At 39.3% G+C, this 21436-nt stretch overlaps 1 protein-coding gene across 4 annotated transcripts in view; it reads left to right on the top strand.

Annotated features, from left to right (window-relative positions):
- The window catches only part of IARS1 (isoleucyl-tRNA synthetase 1), a 198308-nt gene that overhangs the window by 163376 nt on the left and 13496 nt on the right, over window positions 1-21436 (top strand). For all 4 annotated transcript variants that reach the window (XM_073352336.1, XM_073352335.1, XM_073352337.1 and 1 more), the window contains 4 exons: window positions 4114-4225; window positions 12367-12492; window positions 18434-18577; window positions 20123-20275. In XM_073352336.1, coding sequence (XP_073208437.1) covers window positions 4114-4225; window positions 12367-12492; window positions 18434-18577; window positions 20123-20275 — 535 coding nt within the window. The remainder of the gene's footprint in view (window positions 1-4113; window positions 4226-12366; window positions 12493-18433; window positions 18578-20122; window positions 20276-21436) is intronic.

The following is a 21436-nucleotide window of genomic DNA, read 5'->3' as shown; positions in this document are numbered from 1 at the left end:
CTCTTTTAAGTCTTCTGAAAGCATGCTCCAAACCTCATCCCTCTCAGATTTAGGAAGGCACTTCACGCCTGTTCTCACTTTCAGGTGACGTAATTAAGAATGGGCAGCATTATCTCCCACAAATGTAAACAAACTTGTTTCTCTTAGCGACTGGCTGAACAAGAAGTAGGACTTTTAACATAGTACTGTACCATATTAGCTTTTTTTTTTTTTTTTAAATCTGCTGCTGCCTGATTGCATACTTCTGGTTCCAAGTTTGCTGTGTGGTTGACCAATCAGTTCATAACTCTGGTGTTCGTAACTCTTAAGTGCTACTGTGTTTGCATTTTGCTCTAGATGTTGGTCATCTTAACTGTCAAATATCAATAACTACTTTAAAAAAAAAAGTTGAAACCCTTTCATTGTAGAATGTGACCTTAAGGTGCATGGTGGTTATGGATGCATGTTTTGTTTTGATTTCACATTTTAAAATTTACTGTATATTAGAAAATGTTATGTCAAAGTCTTCACGATTTTTTGGGGGTACAACTCGTAATTTTTGAAAATGAACTAAAAAAACATGAGACTTTTTTTAAAGTACTAAATGTTGGCTTCTTTTTATGTTGGTTTTTCAGTTTTTGAGCCTTTAGGATTTATGTTTTCGAGGCCTTCTCATTGACCACAAGGGCTAGAAACTTGAAGGTGGTTTTTCTGTTTTTTTTGTTTTGTTTTGTTTTAAAATGAATGTTGAGATTTGTGCATACTCAAATGAGGCTCAGACCTCCAGCTTTTAAGAGAAACACCATGTAACATAAGACTGGTGATAGTATCAAGCGAATTGGCAACAATGGGCCACAAGCAGTTGCTGTATTTTACATTGAGCAGAAAAATTCCGCTTCTAACTAAATATAATGACTTTCTTCACACGAGGAGCAGGCCCACTGACATAGTTCTGTGTATGGAATTCTCACTATAGTCTCTGGAATATTTTAACAGGGTGGGGTGGAGAAGTATCTTAATTTCACTTAATTTTTTTTGAAAACCATGCTGCTCAACACTGAAAATTAAATAATCTCATGTAAATTCCAATGAAAGCTAATTGCAAAGGGAATTCAGGAATTGGTAACACTCCAGTGCTTTCTCCTTAGTTTAGATTTTGAACTCCAATCACAATAATGATTTTATTTAGAGAAAAAAATATATGGCTCTGACTCCAATCTAGTCCCCATTAACGTTTGTGAAGTTTCCTGCTTCTAGAGTACATGGTGGTAAGGAGAGGTTGAAGACCTTTTATAAATTAGAGACATTGTTAGCTGTGTCCTGAACAAAAAATGTACCTTGGCATTTGTTGTGTGTTAAAGCTTTTACTGTAGATATGCACAACTGTGAAAGATGAAAATACCTTCCTTTGCACAAGTTACTGCTCTGTGTGTGTGTGTGTGTGTGTGTGTGTGTGTGGAAATTCTGTTACACAAACTGCTACCTACCACAACCTGTATTCAGCAATATTTTCAAATAATGTAGTTTTGTGCACAAAATATAACCCCTAATATATACCTATAGATATTTTTGTGCATACAGCAGTTAAATGAATAAATGCAGAGGTGTTAGCAAATCGGGTCCAATATGAATTTGAAACTATTTTATACATAAAAAGAAAAGGAGTACTTGTGGCACCTTAGAGACTAACAAATTTATTTGAGCATAAACTTTCGTGAGCTACAGCTCACTTCATCGGATGCATTCAATGAAGTGAGCTGTAGCTCACGAAAGCTTATGCTCAAATAAATTTGTTAGTCTCTAAGGTGCCATAAGTCCTCCTTTTCTTTTTGCGAATACAGACTAACACGACTGCTACTCCAAAACCTGTTTTATACATAGACTTTCTTCTGTGTTTGTGGAACTCACTAAGTGCTTTTCATGTCAACATTGATATACGATAAGATTATATAACTTTTTAAAACGCTTAAAGTGGAAAAGATCTAGAGAACATGGTGCATATAGATTCCCCAAAGCACCTTGCAGATGAATTGAAAGCTAGCAGGTTCTTTTTTACCAAATGTATGAACAGTTGAGTGCAATTTGTTAAGCCAACAGTTTTGTATGAATTTGAATTTGTATGCAGACTCAAGATGAAATCAAGTTTAAACTCTTTTTGCTGAAAGTATTTTGTTTGAACTAACCTCATCCCTTATCTGATGTTTGCAGTGATTGTCAGCTCTTTATGTAGGACCTCAATCTCATATCTCATAGCAAACTGACTTCCAAAAGGCTTGTTCTAAAAAATGGCAAAATGTAATACCCTTATTGTGGAAAATACTGTGGGAAGGACAAGTACATGATTTAGTGTATTGATTCTTTAATTGCTAATAGGAGAGAGCCGTCCTCAAGAGCTCTTTCTCCTGCTTTCATGACTGACAGCCTCTAGACTCATAATGGACAAGAAGCCTCCCAAATGAATTTTGTTCCCTTCCTTGGGCCTCTAATCATCTAACCCAAATGTTCCTCCTCAAAACACATCCTTATGCTTCTTATCAGAAAGGCAGTTAAGTTAGTTCTCATACCTCCTATATTAGAACCCAGCTCTTTGAAAAGAGAAGCTACCATGTAAATGGTAGTTCCATGTTTGTCTCTATTTACAGATTATATTTGTTTCCAAATAAAAGGATCTCTCCACAGCATCCTGCACCAGCATTAATTTGAACACAGTTTGTGTTAAGAATTGAAAATTCCACCCAGCATGGCCATGCTATAGATCGTAGACTGAGAACGGCATTGTTCACTATAACTTTCATGGAAGTTAATGTTTGAATGAGAGTACAAACTACATTTTGTTTTTCCAGCTCTGTCAGACTTCCTGTATGATGATGGGCAAGTCACTTAATTTCTCTATCCCTCAATTCCTCATCTGAAAAATGAAAATACTATTATTTCCATTTCTCACAGGGGTGATGCAAGAGTGAATTAATGTTTCTGGGTTAGTCAGATACCACTGTGAGTGCCATAGAGAAAAGTTGGCTTGTAACGAAAACCTTAACTCTTTTCGAATGTATGCATTAAAATACTGTTGACTTACATGATCCCATACTAGTTCTCAAATAATATCATGTACATTATCGCATGGTTATTTCTATACCTGCTATAGGATATCAGTTATATTTTTTCAGTTATTGTCATACATGTGTCTGAATAAATTTCAGACTGGGGGAGTAGGTCTGGGAATTATTAAAATAATGTGCTTCCAATAAGCATAAGGTTCTGTATACCCCAAAGAACACACACCTGTCATCTTTTTTTCACTGTCCACTTCTGCATATTTTTAATGTGGAAGAATCCTAAACTGAATAGGAATAAAGAAAAAACAAAGCTTCAAGCATGTGAAGAATCCATTACCAGGAAATGCTGACTTTTCTGCTGTCAGGAGGAGAATGCTCTGCATCATTGCTAGGCATTACTTAAATAGCATAGTCCATGATTAAAGTGCTTTTTCTTGCTTACAACTTGCTTTCTGACTAATTGCAAGGTGTTTCTGACTTTAAGGTGTTGGGGGAAGAAGCAGGACAACAAAACCAGCCCACAGTTCATGTGTCTTTCTCCATATTCCAGCGGTTTTAAGAAATTTTTCCATAGCACTTCACAACAAGGTGGAAAGTGGGGTTAAGTGTAGGCTTGTGGTTTGGACATGGGACAAAATTCAGGAGACAGAAGTTTTTCCTCAGCTCTGCCACTGTCTTGTTGTTTGACCTTGGGCAAGTCATTTATGATTTCATTTTCAAAGGTGTTCGAGCACTTGCGGTCCCCATTGACGTCAGTGGGATTTGTGGACCACAGCACTTCAGAAAATTAGGCCATTCTAGCTCCCTGTACTCCAGTTCCTCCCCCTTCCCCCCCTTCTTTATCTCATAGGTGTAATAAGGTTGAATTTATTCATACTCACAACGCTCTCTCAGATCCTGAGAGAGAGAACGCTATAGAATTTACCATTTTATTATGTTCTCATGTAATTATTTTTAATATGATCCATAGAAATGTCCTAATGTGCTTAATTTGAGGCATATGTTTTGTTTTGGTTTTATATCTTAATAGAGTACTATTGAAGTAAAAATAATACTCTTGGTTTGGTTTTGTTTTTAGCTGAAGGGGTCAGAACTAGAAATCACACTTGTCAGAGGAGGCTTACATCATCGTGTTGACCCAGCCTGTGCTTATGTCAATCTCAACATTTGTATTAATGGTAAAGAGCAAGGTAGGAGATTTTTGTTTTAATTAGACATATTTAATGTTTCAGAGCCATCACCACATAAGATGAATTAAGGAATAATCTGAAAGATAACTGAACAAAGAGGTTATGTGCACAAGGTGGTGCTGACTTCCTTTATGAGTTGTTGTAAATAGTATTTGATAAAGATTTATTGAGGAAATCTAACTATCACTGTTATAACTATGTCTTTCAATGAAAGATGATACTCAACTGGGTAAAAGAAAATAGTGTGTATAATGCTTTTTAATTTATTTATTTACCACTACATGCACATAAGGTTTTGCAAAAGAGACAGTGCCCTGCTGAAAGAGTTGACAACCTAAGTATCCAACCCAGAAATCATTCTACTACGGTGTGTAGCACATACTGCTCTGAATAGCCAAATGAACTATTCAGAAGTAAGCACTATGCTTGTTGATAAATATATTGCAGGATTGGATGCTAAATTAAAACAAGAATGGGGGTATAGCAGGTGGCCTGTGCCTGAAAGAGCCTGTGGAATCAGGGAGCAGCAAGCTTTTGCTTAAGGAGAAGCACAACCGGAAAGTGATGGAAACCAGCTGATCCAGTTGAGTGCAAATGGTTGGCTCTGAATAGATTCCCAGGGTGATTTCCCAAATCAGAAGAGACAGAGCCACATTCTCATAGCTCCATACTTACTGAGGCAGCTTCGGCTGTTTGACCTACTGCAAATGTCCATCCAACCACGGATCCAGCTCCTGGACTGTTTAGACCTGATCTCCCAACACCACAGCCAGGTTCTCCACCCAGACATGAAATTACTGTGACTGAGGGCATGACAGTTGGCTGGTACCATAGACAAGGACTGTTCCCTGCAGGTCCAGGAAATCCTGACAGACAGCAGAAAATATTTAACCAGAAAGACTTATTCATCTCCTTGTGAGTGGTTTTCAATATGGATAGCCCAACATGGTCTGAATCTGATTCAGATCTCAATACCATAGATATTTGACTACCTGTTGCACTTAAGAGGCTGGTATTTCACTTCTAAGGTCCAACTTGCAGCAATTTCAGCTTGACATCCTCTGGTACAGTCATGCTCTGTCTTTTCTCATCCAATAATAACAGAGTTCCTCAAAAGGTTGTTACGTATTTACCCACAGATCAGAGAACCTACTTCTGCCAGAGACTTCAACATAGTCAACCTGAGGTTCATAGAGCCTCCTTCTGAACCTCTTTCACAATGTTCCTTACATCACTGTGCTGACTCTGAAGATGGTCTTCCTTATGCTGGTCACTTGGGCAGGAGTGATTGAGCTTCAGATGCTTGTAACTGAACCCCCTGTACAACAAAGGGGTACTAAAATCTGACCTGAAATTCATTCCCAAAGTAGTTTCAGACTTCCATTTAAACTAGTCAATCAACCTATCATCTTCCTGAAACCATACTCTGCACCAGAAGAAAACAAGTTGCCTGCATTAGTTGTGTCCAGGACTTTACTTTGTGACATTAATAGGCGCAATCCATTCAGACTGTTGCAGTGTCTATGTCCAGCTATAGATGGGCATTCTGAAGGTCAGGTCATCTCATCACAGCAACTTTCAAAATGGATAATGTGATGTATCTCACTGTGTCACCTGTTGATTGGAGTTGTCTTTCACGCAGAACATCCAGGCTCCCTCCTGCTTCAGAAATATAATAATACAGTATCAGAAATCTGCAAAGTGTTGATGTGGAGTAACCCACTGGACCTTTGTCTAACATAGTGTCTTGGATTTAACTGATAGGTCAAACTCTCAGGAGAGCAGAACTACAATTCCTGTTTGATGCAGCTGGAACTCCTCATTCCCACTGTTTTGATGGGATACTGTTTGTGAGTCACCTACAGTGGGATCCACCCTGACACATACTCAAAAGGATGGTTACGTATGCTTAAGGCTGTGATTTAGTCACAGAGGTTGCAGAAGTCACGGAATGGGTGACTTCCAGCGGCCTCTGTGACTTCAGCCTGTGGTGGTTGGGAGCTGCAGGGTCTCCCGCTGCCTGCTGTGGCAGGGAGTTATGGGGTACCCCCGCCAACTCTGACGGCCCTTGGAGCTCCAAATCCTTGTGGGTGGCAGGGATACCCCGCAGCTCCCTGCCGCCGCCACTGGCAGGGGTATCCTGCAGCTCCCAGTGGGTGGCGGCATGGCAGAATGCAGATAAAACCATAAGAATGGCCATGCTGGTTCAGACCATCTAGCCCTGTATCCTGTCTTCTGGCAGTGGCCAATGCCAGGTGCTTCAGAGGGAATGAAAAGAATAGATAATCATCAAGTAATCCATCCACTGTCGCCCATTCCCAGCTCCTGGCAAAACCACAGAGCAGGAGACATACAATTGTCCATCAAGGAGTTCAGTCACAAATTTTAATTTTTTTTAACAAGCGTCATCAGCTGGAAGCATGTCCTCTGGAATAGTTGTTGAAGCATGAAGGGGCATATGAATGTTTAGCATATTTGGCATGAAAATACCTTGCAATGTCAGTGTGGTGGGTTGGATCCCACTCTTCCGGAGTGCCACCTGATGTGCTGGGGTCCCACTGAGCCTGCCTGTCCCACCAGCCTGGGTTCCGCTTACTCTGGGCTGTTGTGACAGGCTCTCAAGCTCCCTTCCAGCATATACACAGGTAGGGACACATCCAGCTGCAGAATCACACAGAGTCTGCACTCAGCTCTGTGTGGGAAGACTCAGCTCAGGAAATTGCCCAGCATGCTGGTGCATGCACTCCCTGGAGTATAAACCCAAAATTATATTGTTTTTTGCATTGTATAGCGATCATAGAATCATAGAATCTCAGGGTTGGAAGGGACCCCAGAAGGTCATCTAGTCCAACCCCCTGCTCGAAGCAGGACCAATTCCCAGTTAAATCATCCCAGCCAGGGCTTTGTCAAGCCTGACCTTAAAAACCTCTAAGGAAGGAGATTCTACCACCTCCCTAGGTAATGCATTCCAGTGTTTCACCACCCTCTTAGTGAAAAAGTTTTTCCTAATATCCAATCTAAACCTCCCCCACTGCAACTTGAGACCCATTGAGACCAACTTGAGATCTATACAGCGTAAGATCATGAAATTCACCTACTCCCTCAATGTGGAGGAAGATATGCACAACTTTTTGCGCCCCCCCCCCCCCAGTTATGAATTGCACAAACTGGGTTTAGAATAAACAAGAAAACAAGTTTATTTACTACAAAAGGTAAATTAAGTGATTATAAGGGATAGCAAAGAGGACAAAGCAGATTACTGAGCAAATAAAACAAAACACGCAAACTAGGCTTAATACATTAAAGAAATTTGGCTACAAATAGTAAGTTCTCACCCTAAATGTTGCAGGTTGCAGAGTTTCTTGAAGGTAAACTGAACTGCTTGCAGTTTAAATCTCCAGGGTTTCCTTTCTCACCTGGGCTCAGCCCCTGGCGCCCCTCATCTTAGTTCCTTTGTTTCTTCAGGTGTTTTCAGCAGTCTTTCTTCCTGGGCAGGGAGGCAGTGGAGAAGAGCCAAGATTAACTCACTCGCCAGCTTTAAATAGGATTTGCATATGGCGGGAATCCTTTGTTTCCCATCCTGTGGAAAAATATCAGCATTTTAAGACCTGCTATCCAGTACCAGATGACATGATCACATGACCCTGCAGTGTCAAAGCAGCATCCCAAGCAACTTCTCAGGAGGGAGGGAGATTAGTATCTTCAAAGTCCTATTGTCCTTCCTAATGGCCCATCCAGGCTGATTGCATATTGTATGGTGGGCGATCCCCAAGTACACACACAGTTGTAATTGTTACATAGTCAATATTTCTAACTTCAGATACAAAAAATGATACATGCATATAAACTGGATAATTACATTCAGTAAATCATGACCTTTCTAATGATCCTGCACCTGACCCATCTTGCATAAAACCTATCATAGTTATGCCATATTCATATAACAATATTTCTATGAAGAATATGGGGTGTAAGGTCAGAGCCAGTTACAAAAGTGCCATGCGAACACCTGTGCTCACTTTCAGGTGACATTGTAAATAAGAAGCGGGCAGGATTATCTCCCATAAATGTAAACAAACTTGTTTGTTTTAGTGAATGGCTGAACAAGAAGTAGGACTGAATGTACCTGCAGGAGCTGAAGTTTTACATTGTTTTGTTTTTGAGTGCAGTTATGAAAAAAATAATTGTACATTTGTAAATTGCACTTTCACAATACAGAGATTGCACTACAGTACTTATATGAGGTGAATTGAAAAATACTATTTTTGTTCTTTTTTACAGTGCAAATATTTGTGATAAAATAATATAAAGGGAGCACTGTACACTTTGTATTCCGTGTTGTAATTGAAATCAATATATTTTAAAATGTAGAAAAAATCTAAAATATTTGATAAATTTCAATTGGTATTCTGTTATTAACAATGTGATTAAAACTGCAATTAATCACAATTAATTTTTTTAACCAAGCTAATTTGTTTTGAGTTAATTGCTTGAGTTAATTGTGATTAATGGATAGCCCTGGAAATAATGCATTCATAACTATCTGGTCGAGTTCTAGTGCTCAGATTTTGTTTATTTCACGGATATCACACATAGCAGTGAAATATATGTTCCTTCAACCTACCAGAACCTAAGCTCTGGTATTCACTTGACTGATGCATGATAGGGAAGTACACTAATAAATCCAGTACAAGGTTAAACATTGTTTTTGAAGACTTCCATTCTTTAAAGTGTGTAAGATTTTTCTGTGTTCAAATATGATGTCAGTCTCCAAGGGACACAGGGATTCACCCTGAGAGGAGCAAACCCAAAATGCCAGCTGGGATATTGCAGCTCCCATAAGATACTGAAAATAATTGGTTTTGAGTATTGCACTGTTTTGTTTTTGAAATGATGGCAGTATTTTGAGCTGCTATGTTTATTATGAATATCAAAATGATAATAGCTTAAATTCTCTTTTTAAAGGTGCCTCTGAGAGGGTCTTTTGTGTTTTAATTGAACTTGAATGCTAAATTTGTGACAGGTTTCAGAGTAACAGCCGTGTTAGTCTGTATTCGCAAAAAGAAAAGGAGTACTTGTGGCACCTTAGAGACTAACCAATTTATTAGAGCATAAGCTTTCGTGAGCTACAGCTCACTTCATCAGATGCATATTGTGGAAACTGCAGCAGACTTTATATATACACAGAGAATATGAACCAATACCTCCTCCCACCCCACTGTCCTGCTGGTAATAGCTTATCTAAAGTGATCATCAGGTGGGCCATTTCAAGTGACAGCCTCCCAAGGCTTCTGCAGCTAAGAGGGTCCCTACGCCTTGTCCCTTATTCGTCTTTCCGCGGAATTGAGTGACCGATCCTGGCTTGGCACCGCTGGAATCGAGAGATGCAAGGAGGGTAAGAAGCACCCACACCTGATCTCCTATCTTTAGTGTACACATATTTTGAAATAGAGCTCTATACTTTGTTTTCTTTCTTTGGGATTGTGGCTTCAGTTTTGTAACTTGTTTGTGTGTGTAACATCTCTACATTTAAATAAGTAGGCACTAGCAATTTTGTAACCACATGATTAGAATCTAGCTTAATAAATTTTGGTAACCATTTATGCATAAGCCTGACTTGTTTTCTCTGGTTTACTGTAAAGCAGCCAACACAATTAAAGAACCTCAGCCGTTTGGGCTCTAAAGCCTGGCCATTAGGTGAGAGTACTAAGAGCCTAGCGTTGAGTTGTGCCGCCTCCACGGGGCAAACTCTTGGGGCACCTGTCAGTCAATCCTGGCTGCCCGCTGCGAAGGAGCTCTGAGCTCTAGCAGTTAAAGTCACGGGTGTGGAGAGGCTCTTAGTGCTGCCATTGGGGCACCTGTCAGTCAGTATTGACTGCCCGCTGCGAAGGAGCTCTGAGCTCTAGCAGTTAAAGTCACGGGTGGTTAGGACCTTGGGGCATCCGTCAGCCTAGCCCGGGCTGCCCGCCGCGAAGGGACAGTGCGTCCTAGCGGTTAAAGTCACGGATGGTATAAACGGGCATAGCTGGCACCTCACCAAACATCCTTGGCCGTCGGCTAACAGAAATTGGAGAGTGAATTTGTGTGGGGGGGTGGAGGGTGAGAAAACCTGGATTTGTGCTGGAAATGGCCCACCTGATGATCACTTTAGATAAGCTATTACCAGCAGGACAGTGGGGTGGGAGGAGGTATATTGGTTCATATTCTCTGTGTATATATAAAGTCTGCTGCAGTTTCCACGATATGCATCTGATGAAGTGAGCTGTAGCTCACGAAAGCTTATGCTCTAATAAATTGGTTAGTCTCTAAGGTGCCACAAGTACTCCTTTTCTTTTTGCTAAATTTGTGGTGGAACACCAATTTAACTGTATTCATGTTGACACTTCCTTAATAGAAATCTGTAGCATAAAATAGTGTCTGTCTACAGGGCAAAATACTGCATGTCTATAGAGCATCACTATTTTGGACTTTACCCAGTATGTGCTTAAGAGTGATGAAGCTGCCAGTTAATTGTAAACCACTCCTACATTTGGCACATGAGTTACTTTCACTTAATTTCAAATATACTGCACCGAGCCATCATGTAATATATACATAAATAATTGATTTGATTTCATTATAGTCTCTTAATTTAATTTGCATGTATGTACATCTCCCTGGTAGATTAATATGCAAACCAATCTCCTGCATGTGCTAGATTTTAATGAGTGTGTATTGCATTTAGGCCAGTCCTTGCCTACAGACAGCTCCCCAACCTGAAGCAAATACTCACCAGCAGCCACACACCACATAACAGAACCACTAACCCAGGAACCTATCCTTGCAACAAAGCCCGTTGCCAACTGTGTCCACATATCTATTCAGGGGACACCATCACAGGGCCTAATCACATCAGCCACACTATCAGAGGCTCATTCACCTGCACATCTACCAATGTGATATATGCCATCATGTGCCAGCAGTGCCCCTCTGGCATGTACATTGGTCAAACTGGACAGTCTCTAGGTAAAAGAATAAATGGACACAAATCAGAGGTCAAGAATTATAACATGCATAAACCAGTCGGAGAGCACTTCAGTCTCTCTGGTCACTCGATCTCAGACCTAAACGTCGCAATATTACAACAAAAAGACTTCAAAAACAGACTCCAACGAGAGACTGCTGAATTGGAATTAATTTGCAAACTGGATACAATTAACTTAGGCTTGAATAGAGACTTGGAGTGGATGGGTCATTACACAAAGTAAAACTATTTCTCCATGTTTGTTCCCCGCCCCCCCTCCCCCCCACTGCTCCTCGGACATTCCTGTTAACTGCTGGAAATGGCCCACCTTGATTATCACTACAAAAGGTTTTCTCCCCCCGCTCTCGTGCTGGTAATAGCTCATTTTAAGTGATCACTCTCCTTACAGTGTGTATGATAACACCCATTTTTTCATGTTCTGTGTGTATATAAATCTCCTCACTGTTTTTTCCACTGAATGCATCCAATGAAGTGAGCTGTAGCTCACGAAAGCTTATGCTCAAATAAATTGGTTAGTCTCCAAGGTGCCACTAGTACTCCTTTTCTTTCTGCGAATATACATTCAGTGTATATTTTTGAGTTGTATATTGATTTATCCAATACAATATAAAACATTTGCACACAGGATTTTGGTGTAGCAAAGGAGCAGATTATTTGTATTTACACTTTTCAAGAAATACCCAAATTGTCTACGTCACATACAAATAAGTATGTCTCTGTACTGTTATTTTGTTACGAAGATGGCATCACGCATAAATATTTGCTTCCTTTTAGATTTAAATTCATTTTTCTGTCAAAGTGTATAGGATTATTGCTGATTAAAGCTACTGAGAGATGCCCACACAAATTCTGCAGTGGAGATTAGATTTCTTTTTACTAAACCTATCCAGAAACAGGGTTTTTTTCTCTTATAATGGGCTTAATTTAAGAAAAGAGGAGACCCATAGTTCATATTCCTGGGATAAAGAAATGTGAGACACATTTTTTTGTTCACTATAATCAGTATTGATTTTACATAATATAGCAAACCAATTCTAAGTAGTTCATCATTGCAAAATACAAATTCATTTCTTAAATAAAATTCATTTTAATTCTTCATTTTTGTTTTTATTTTTAGATGGTGTGTTGCTGCTGGAAAATCCAAAAGGAGATAATAAATTAAACTATACCAAACTTGTGGATGTTGTGTCCTGCATTTTTGGCCTTAAAAATTCAAAGCTGTTAGTTTTCAATGGAAAATCAGGTAAGTGATGTTTGCGGATGAAAGCTGAGAAAGTGCATACAGTAGCGATTCAGTTGATTTTCAAAGAATGTCACTGGCAGCTTGTATCCTTTAATGTATCATTTTCTCAGATTGTCTATATGAAGTTTCTAAAAAAGAGCTCCTGGGAAGTATGCCCAGTATTCTAGGGCTGATTTTTACTAAGCATATGAGAACGTTTTTATAGATAGTTTACAGTTATAAACTATCTAAATGGTTTTAAAAGTTCTTGCTAAATGGTGTTCATCACTTTTGTTATGCGATCCATTTCCAATTTGTATTTCTTTTTCAGTTCTCATTAGGATGAAATTTCATCCATTTCAGAAAGCATTTTCATCAGTTTAGTACTGTACCATGAGTTGGCAAGCTGCCATAAAATATAGTTGCATGATTTTGCAAATACACTAATAGATGGCGTTAGAACTTAAATTGAGTACAAACTGATTTTCCTTTTTAGTCAAATTCTTTGCTGTTGCCATACTTTTGTATTTTACAGCAGAGCAGTTTGAAGATCTCCAGGCTTCTTCTGTTAGAGAACAGTTTATTTTGAAAACATTTTTATAGGATTGAATTTGTGCTCAGACTCTGTAAACAAATGAAAATGTAAAGTGCACTTTATGGGTTATGTACAGAGCACACATAATTTAGCAAGCATAACGGAGATAGAGTGGCTGATACAACAGAAACTAAACACTGAAATATGTTGCAATTCGTGACCATGAGATGTTGGCAAACAAGCTGGCTTTATTTTCTTGTCTTCGAGATCAAGATTCTGTTTTATGATAAGATTACATTTTGTATTCTGTTGTATTGGAATTAAGGGACAATTGATTGGCTGGTAGTGTAAAGACCCTAAGTAACCAAACCACTCAGTGAATAAATCAAAAAAGAGAAAAGAATTAGCTGCATCAAAGTAAAAACTTTGATTAGCAAGAATTGGAAATTTATTTTTATAGTATATTAGTGAGTTCTTTACAGACATGTCACTGTGAGTAGTATTGCTCTAGAGAGTTTTAAAAACTGAAGCATTTAAAGTTAATATGGATTCTGCAAATTACACAATTCAAGGTTCAACAGGATTGGATAAAGGAGACCTGAAGACAGTGTTTGCAAAATTGACAGAGGTCAATGGTTATGAAAAATTTGTTTTTTATCTTTAAAATTACTTAATCCTGAAGAATAGCTAATATTAAAGGGGGGGGGGGGGATGAATGTAATAATTTGATCACCGTGAATGGAAAGTATGAACAGTTGCCCTAAAATTCCTACAGGGCTATTAGGAGCAGAAGTTTGTGCCCATACATTACATCACTGGACCAGTAACTTGCCTTAGATCTGTGTCCCCACCATTTTTTTTTCTTACATTTTTGCTTTCCTGTTTCTCACTCCCTGAAAAAATATTTTTTCTCTTCATGTCTTTAGTAGAAGTCTTTTGGGGTACCCTTACTGAGTCTCTCTATCTGACACACTCCATTTGCCTTATTCAGCTTGTTAATAGCCAGGACACTTAAAGTGGTTGGTTGCACAGAACCAAGTGGAATATTTCTACCATATGAAAAGAGTACTCTGCTTTTCAGGATTGCTTAACAAGATCATTTAAAATAAAGTTGGCTGTGGAAGAAAACCTTTCCTTAAAATAATTTTCCAAATAGCAACAATGTATTGTATTTGGAATGAGGAGAACAAAATCAAAGTAGTCTGGTGTGAAGTTGTAGAGATAAGTAGTCGGTAGAACCATAGTAGCTGATTGGTTGGACAGAAGGGTGCAGCATTTTATTTGCTCCTAAGGGGAGGATTTATAAGCCCTTCCCCTTGTCCAAGGGTACCATTCTGCTCAGGGAAGATACCCTTTCCCCATCTCTCCACGGTATTAAGGAAGGGCTGGGTTTTGGGGCATTGCTCTGGGCATCGTGCTAACTGCCTTTTTGGAGGTAGGAAGGAATTTTTCCCGCACTGCCAGATTGGTCTGGATAGGGTGGGTTTTCTAGTCTTCCTCTCAGGGACTTGGTGGGTAGGTTACACTGTAAAATTCAATTTATTGCTACTTGACAGTAGTCCAGTTAAGGTGATTGTTCAGTGGCGGGTCTGGTATCTCCTAAAGAAGGTGGGGAGTGGGGTTGGAGCACCTTATGTCTGGTACAGCAAGGACACAGCCCTCTCTTCTCCAGATCCTTAACCCTTGTCTGAGGCGAGGGTGGTGGGGCCTCAGGACATTGCTGGGACCGAGTTAAGTGAGGGCTAACAGCAGCCTTCAACCAGATGGAATAGGTTACAAAGAAAGAATGACCTGAACTGGATAAGTTATTGCTGGATAATTCTCAGATGTGTTCCTTAATGAAGCTGTGGCCTATTTAAATCACATTCCTGATGTCTAGTCTGTCTTCCTCTGGCGTCCAGGACAAAGGATCTCAGCAGAAAATAAATAAAGCTGTAAACCATTTAAAATGAAAAGTATTTTTTTAAACAGTTAAGATTAAATGTACACATTGTGCAGTTGTGGATAAGCTAAATTTTTTCCCCTTGGGAGGTGGTTTGGCCTAGACTGAGAAGGACTAGGGTTTTGGGAAGTCCATCTTACTGCCATCCCAGTTGAGTGGCTGTGCTTTCCAACTACAAACCTCAGCTCCAGGCTGAACTGAAGGGTTTTTTAAAAGCTTTAATATTGATGTACAATGATGGTTTGTGATTTTTCACACTTTTTATATCAAGTATGTGAAAATATTGCTTTCCATCTACTCTGAAAGACTTTTTTTTTTTTAAGTAAATGGTGACAGTATTGCAGATGGAGAGTTGTCTTTGTGTTGACATGGCAACGGCCCTGTGATGCAAAATACTAGAGTAACTTGAAAGATAAATCACAATTCCTGTCACTCATGCTTGTCCACCTCCTACCTGGATTATTCCAGGGATCCAGTATTACTGTGAGCTCCTTGGACCATGTCTCTTACTTGTTCTGTAAAACACCTTGCACATTTAAGGTGCTGTATAATTAATACATAGTAATCATGGGTTTAGTGCATGGCAGTGCTCGGCACAGCTGCTCTAGCTTCATGCAGCTTAAAAATAACTGCTGCTACGTCTCTCTACTTTATAAATTCTTCTCACTAAGTATTGTGCATTAGTGACTTGATTTTTTTTTTCTGCTTTGTTTGAAAAGTAACTGTTAACCCTCTGGAGACAGCAGACACATACACATGTAAACACATCCCCTTCAGCATTCTGTTTGCTGGAAAATGCTAACATAAAATTTAAGTAGTACTTGTGGTACCTTAGAGACTAACCAATTTATTTGAGCATAAGCTTTCGTGAGCTACAGCTCTTTGTCGGATGCTGTAGCTCACGAAAGCTTATGCTCAAATAAATTGGTTAGTCTCTAAGGTGCCACAAGTACTCCTTTTCTTTTTGCGAATACAGACTAACACGGCTGTTACTCTGAAACCCGTAAAATTTAAGTTTAGCTTTAACCCGGCCCTTTATTCCTGAAAACTGTCGGCTTCATGAGAAAGCAGGGAATTTTGTGCATTTCTTTATTGCCTAAGGATCTTGTGGAATATTTTGTTTCCATAAATACTTGCTGTTGCATCAAATACTCCCCCTGGTCCTTGGAGTAAGATGTACCATACCATTAGTTTCACATTAAAATGAAATGAACAGACAGAAGCAATACACTTGTCAGAACATATTAACAGAGAGGACTATAGCTCCCCAAGTGATGAGGGTCATTGGTAAGCTTTGTCATTGTCTGATTCAGCATTTTGAAGGGAAAACTTAGCCATATCAGCTTTAGTGAAGTCCATTGACATAGTGTTCTAAATTATTTATCCCTCCTATGGTCTCATTTTACTACAACAAAGACGGTATCAGGATGTTTTAGTATCTTAAAATCTTTGGTTTTTCAGTTAGTGGCTTAGATGGAAAAATACTTTTTTGTTCCTAGTGTTATACCCACAAGCTTAGATATTTACTGTGAGTAGCTGAAAGCCCATGCTGTCTCATGGGTGTAATTTGTAAAGTTATATGTGGTATTTTTAAAGCCAAAAATAGCTGAGAACTTTAAATAATTGGATAGTAACAGGCCATGAATCCCAGTGATGATTGAACCTGGTGATGTTCTAAGCAAAAAGAGCTCACAACCGTGCTTGTTTTTTCAACCTGTTTTTTCTGAGCCCCTCCCCCCCCACCCCCCATGCAATAAAAATTCCATGGCCCACCTGTGCAACAACTGTTTATCACTAGATTTAAAAGCCAGGGCTGGTGTTAGGGGGTAGCAAGAGGAGCAACTGCCCAGGGCCCCATGCCATAGGGGGCTCTGTGAGGCTAGGTTGCTCAGGCTTCAGCTTCAGCCCCAAGGAGCAGGGCTTGGGATTCAGCTTTCTTCCCTGGGCCCCAGTGAGTCTAACGCTGGCCCTGCTCTCTGGTTTATTTTGGTGGCCCCCCAGGTGGCCCCAGACCCCTGGTTGAGAACTGCTGTTGTGGCTGTTTCCATCACTTCACACCGATTCAGCAGACATTCTGGGCTTCAGAGTGATGTTTAAGGTCATTGTTGTGTTCATGTATGGGTGGTTGTGTTGGATTTATGTCTCGGAGGTTTGTGTTGATTTATGTGAGCGGCTTTAGGGTGTATGGGTGTGACAGTTGGGCCAAGTAATCCACTGTTTGTGCACAACTTCGTCATACAACTCATGAAACTGTTGCATGCAACTTAGCTGTAGAGTGAGGGTGGTGACTGGTTGCGTTATCTCTGATATCATAATAGTTTAGGACTCTTGGCATGTCATAGATTCTTGTCTTACAGTAGCTGTACACTGCATGAGTGTAATTCGTTAAGTCAAAATGGCTGAGAACTAAAAAATTGGAGGGTAGCAGACCAGAAAACGCAGTGATAATTCAACCTGGTGATATTCTGCACAAAAAGAGTTCTCAGCCATGTTTGTAGCTGCTTCCATCACTTCACACTGACACAATAGACATTTTAGGCTTCAGAGTGACATTCCTGGACTCTTATTATATAGATACATCTATGGGCTTGTCTACATGGAAACAATGCTTGGCATGCTAGTGTACTGTTGAATCACAGCCTGACTTCGCTACACTGCGTCTCCATGTAGTCAAGTTCTGCTTGTTAAAAGCTTGAGTGACATGTGAGTCACCTCTCTCTGACAGCTGACAGCTCCATCACTCCAGGCCACTGCTTATCAAAAAGGGGGCATGAGAAAGTAAACATTTTAGTTGTTGCTCTTTGACTCTGTTTTGGGTATTACATGCAAACGCCAAGGGCTTCATACACAATCAAATCATTTTATTAGCCACTGCCTTTGCATTAATTGGCATCTGAAGCGTCAGAAAAATACCTTGAATAAATCATTGTCTAAAACATGTTCTATGATGCTTCAGCTAACAAAATTGAGATAGAAGCAAAGACTTCAAAGTTTTAATTTGATGGTTTGGAAATGGCTGATACAAAGGAATCATTGTTGGCTTACTATAAACAAGCAAGCTATTTATTGTATATATAGTTATGATTCTAGAAGTTGACCTACCGAGTAGGTGTGTTTCCTGGCTTTCCTGTATGAGGGCTGTACTTCTAAGTGACATCATCTTAACTTCCCAGCCTCTTATACAATCTTCGAAGTTTTTTGCACGATAGTGCTGTTGTGCATTCTGAGCCCATTATGCTTAACATATTAATTGCCATAGCAGATGAGATACTTTGTATCATAAAACAAAGTATCTCTAACTCACTGTACAAGTTCACTTATGTTTTTCAGAATGAAGAAATATATCTCTCTTGAGAAAGGAAATCTGAAAAGGAAAGCATTTCTGTAATGGAAACAGTAGCTAGAAATACTCTGTCAGTTAATCAGATGAGAGCTAGATGTTAATTAGCCTGTAATGGCCTGACTGGTCTCATTTTTCTTTTCAGAACTGTTGAGCAACACTGACTTACTGAGTCTCAGTGGAAAGACTCTTCATGTGACATCGGGGTCAGCCCCTGCTTTGATCAATACCCATGATACCCTCGTCTGCCAGTATATCAACTTACAGCTAGTGAATGCAAAACCACAAGGTACTGTATGTAGGATATTTCTCATTTCAGTTACTGGTTTTATCTGTTGTAATTTAAGTTTTCGTGAACACTATTCACTTGAGATCTATACATGTTTGGACTGGTAGTTGGTGTGTTCTACTTACGGTATCCCATATAAGAGAAACTTTCTAATGTACAAAGTGGAAGATGAGTTTTAGTTTTTCCTCACTTCTTTTGAAAAAGAGAGAAAGATGAGTTGAGAGAGGGGGATGATGGTCTTATTGGCATTTAAATATGAGTTTCAGAATAGTTTCTTCTATTTCTAACTATTCATTTGCATATGCAAAACTTGTTCTGAAAGGCTACAAGCCTAAAATTGACTTGAAAAGGCCAGCTTCTCTTGTAATGGGATTGTCACTGAGTGCATGATGCAGGAGTCAAAACCACTGCTTTTACGCAGATTTAAAAAATAGGGGAATTATATCATCATCAATCTAGAGATCAATACGCATGTGTAATTTGGTTTCTTCTTCTTTGATCCCATTGTATGCTCATTACTTTGCCTCCCCTCCATCATTACTTTGCCTCCAAAAGACTTATTTGCCTTTCCAGTGAAGGCTTTGTTTTAGGCCTGGATTCCGTGCAAATAACTGCCCTTATTCCTGCATGGATTCTTTTGAAGTCACTGGAAATCAGCATGGGCTGACGCTGGGCAGAAAATAGGACCATAATCAGCAATATATTTGGTGTTTTTCCTTGAGCATTTATGATCTGTACTTCTGTGAAAGATCACCTGTGTCTTACTGAAATATTTGTTTTCCATAACCCCTCTTCAGCTACTGTGGCCTGCCCATTGTAGGGGACCTAGTGATTTCCTTTCATTTGTTGATGTGCTCACAGAGTTCAGTGCTCATGGATCTATAGCTCAAAAAGACAACTTTCCAGTGATTAATCTGTGATAGATATTTGTTGTAATATTTTAGCTTAGACATAAGAACAGCCATACTGGGTCAGACCAAAGGTCCATCAAGCCCAGTATCCTGTCCTCTGACAGTGGCCAATGGCAGGTGACCCAAAGAGAGTGAACAGACAGGTTATCCTCAAGTAATCCATGCCCTGTCACCCAATCCCAGTTTCTGGCAAACAGAGGCTAGGGATACCATTCCTGCCCATCCTGGCTAATAGCCATTAATGGACCTATCTTCCATGAATCGATCTAGCTCCCTTTGAACCCGATTATATAATTGGCCTTCATAACACCCTCTGGCAAGGAGTTCCAGAGGTTGACGGTGTGTTGCGTGAAAAATGCTTTCTTGTGTTTGTTTCAAATCTGATACCTATTAATTTCATTTGGTGGCCCCTTGTTCTTTTATTATGAGAGGGAGTAAATAACACTTCCTTATTTACTTTCTCTATACCACTCATGATTTTATAGACCTGGGTAAGTGAATGCTATTAAGGAATGATGTTGAGGAAACAGGTGAATTGAAGGAATAAGTCCTATGGGTCAAGACAAATGCAAATGTGTAATATGAGGCAGTTTTCCCCGCTCAAATAGCAATAATGCACAATTTGTTTCCTTAGAGTGTCTGAAAGGAGTGGTGGGAACTCTTCTAATGGAAAACCCAGTTGGTCAGAATGGACTAACATATCAAGGTCTTCTCTATGAAACAGCAAAAGTGTTTGGACTCAGGAGCAGGAGGCTAAAATTGTTCCTAGATGAAGCACAAACACAGGGTAAGTTACTTAATGCCTGAGTGTACTGTAGATTTTTTTGCTTATGTACTTTGTTTCTCTTCAACAGCAGCGATATATCCTTTTAATTGGATTCCAGTGAATTAACTTAGTTGCCTACAGTCAAAATTTCTTTCTAATTATCTTGCCTGATAATTGATTGTCTTCTACTTAGTTTTTTAAATCCTTAGATTAGTACGTAAGTGTTTGCAATATCAGGGCCTTAGTGTGTTCATCAGACTTGCGTGCATTTGATCTGTGGTAAATCTGTTTAATCCAAAGTACATCATATACATACCAACAGAGAGTACTTTTAATGTAGTAAAATTTTGCATGAGTAGTGCAGTTACATGCATTGGCTGAAATGGCTAAGAATAGTTTTCTAGGAGCCTCTTCAGTTGAAATTGAAAGGTCAGTCAGTAATGAAAATGTTAGGTATGTACTGATGTCATGAGTAAATTTAAAAAGAAGTCTCTACTTAGAGGAAAAAAATAATTTAAATAGTAGCAGAATCTTTTTGGGAATCTGTTCTGCAGTAAACTGCACATTGTTATAGGAATGGCTTGATTTTTTTCTTTTGGCCAAAGGGAATGGAGGAAAGGAGTATAACTGTATGGATCAGAGCAGGCATTTCAGAATGTTGTATAGATCGGAATCCGAGCAAGTGACACACTTTTTTACCTGTTATTTTTCATTTTGAACAATTGATTCAGTATTACCCAGTTTAATTCCACCAGCCTATGCTTTCACAATCATGAAGCACGTCTACTGAGTTTATCTATGAATTGCTCACACTAATGTTCAAAGTAGTCCATTTGAGTCTGTATTCAGTGTTAATAAGTGCTAGTCTTCAAATTTTTTGAGTGCTTTCATTTTATTGAGGTAAGTGTTTGGTTGTATTTGTGCACTTCAGAATCTGTTGGGGGAGACCATAACCCCAGAACTGTCTACTTGATAGGTTCTCCTAGTCATTCCAAAATTATCGTCTGAGCCAAGACTCAGGTTTATATCCTAGGTCATACTAGGTGTTGTTTCATGTGAACCACAAATACTGGTTATCCAAAAGAACTTTTCTTCAGTGAGGTGGTTGTGAAATGTTGTAACTGTTCAATGCTAGTTTGAACTCCTGCTAAAGAGAATTTGCATGGTTGATGTTAGTTAATA

This window comes from Lepidochelys kempii, chromosome 7, assembly GCF_965140265.1.
Source record: "Lepidochelys kempii isolate rLepKem1 chromosome 7, rLepKem1.hap2, whole genome shotgun sequence".
Classification (NCBI taxonomy): Eukaryota; Metazoa; Chordata; order Testudines; family Cheloniidae; genus Lepidochelys; species Lepidochelys kempii.
Note: the sequence above shows the minus strand (reverse complement) of the source record. Positions and strands in the feature narration are given on the sequence as shown.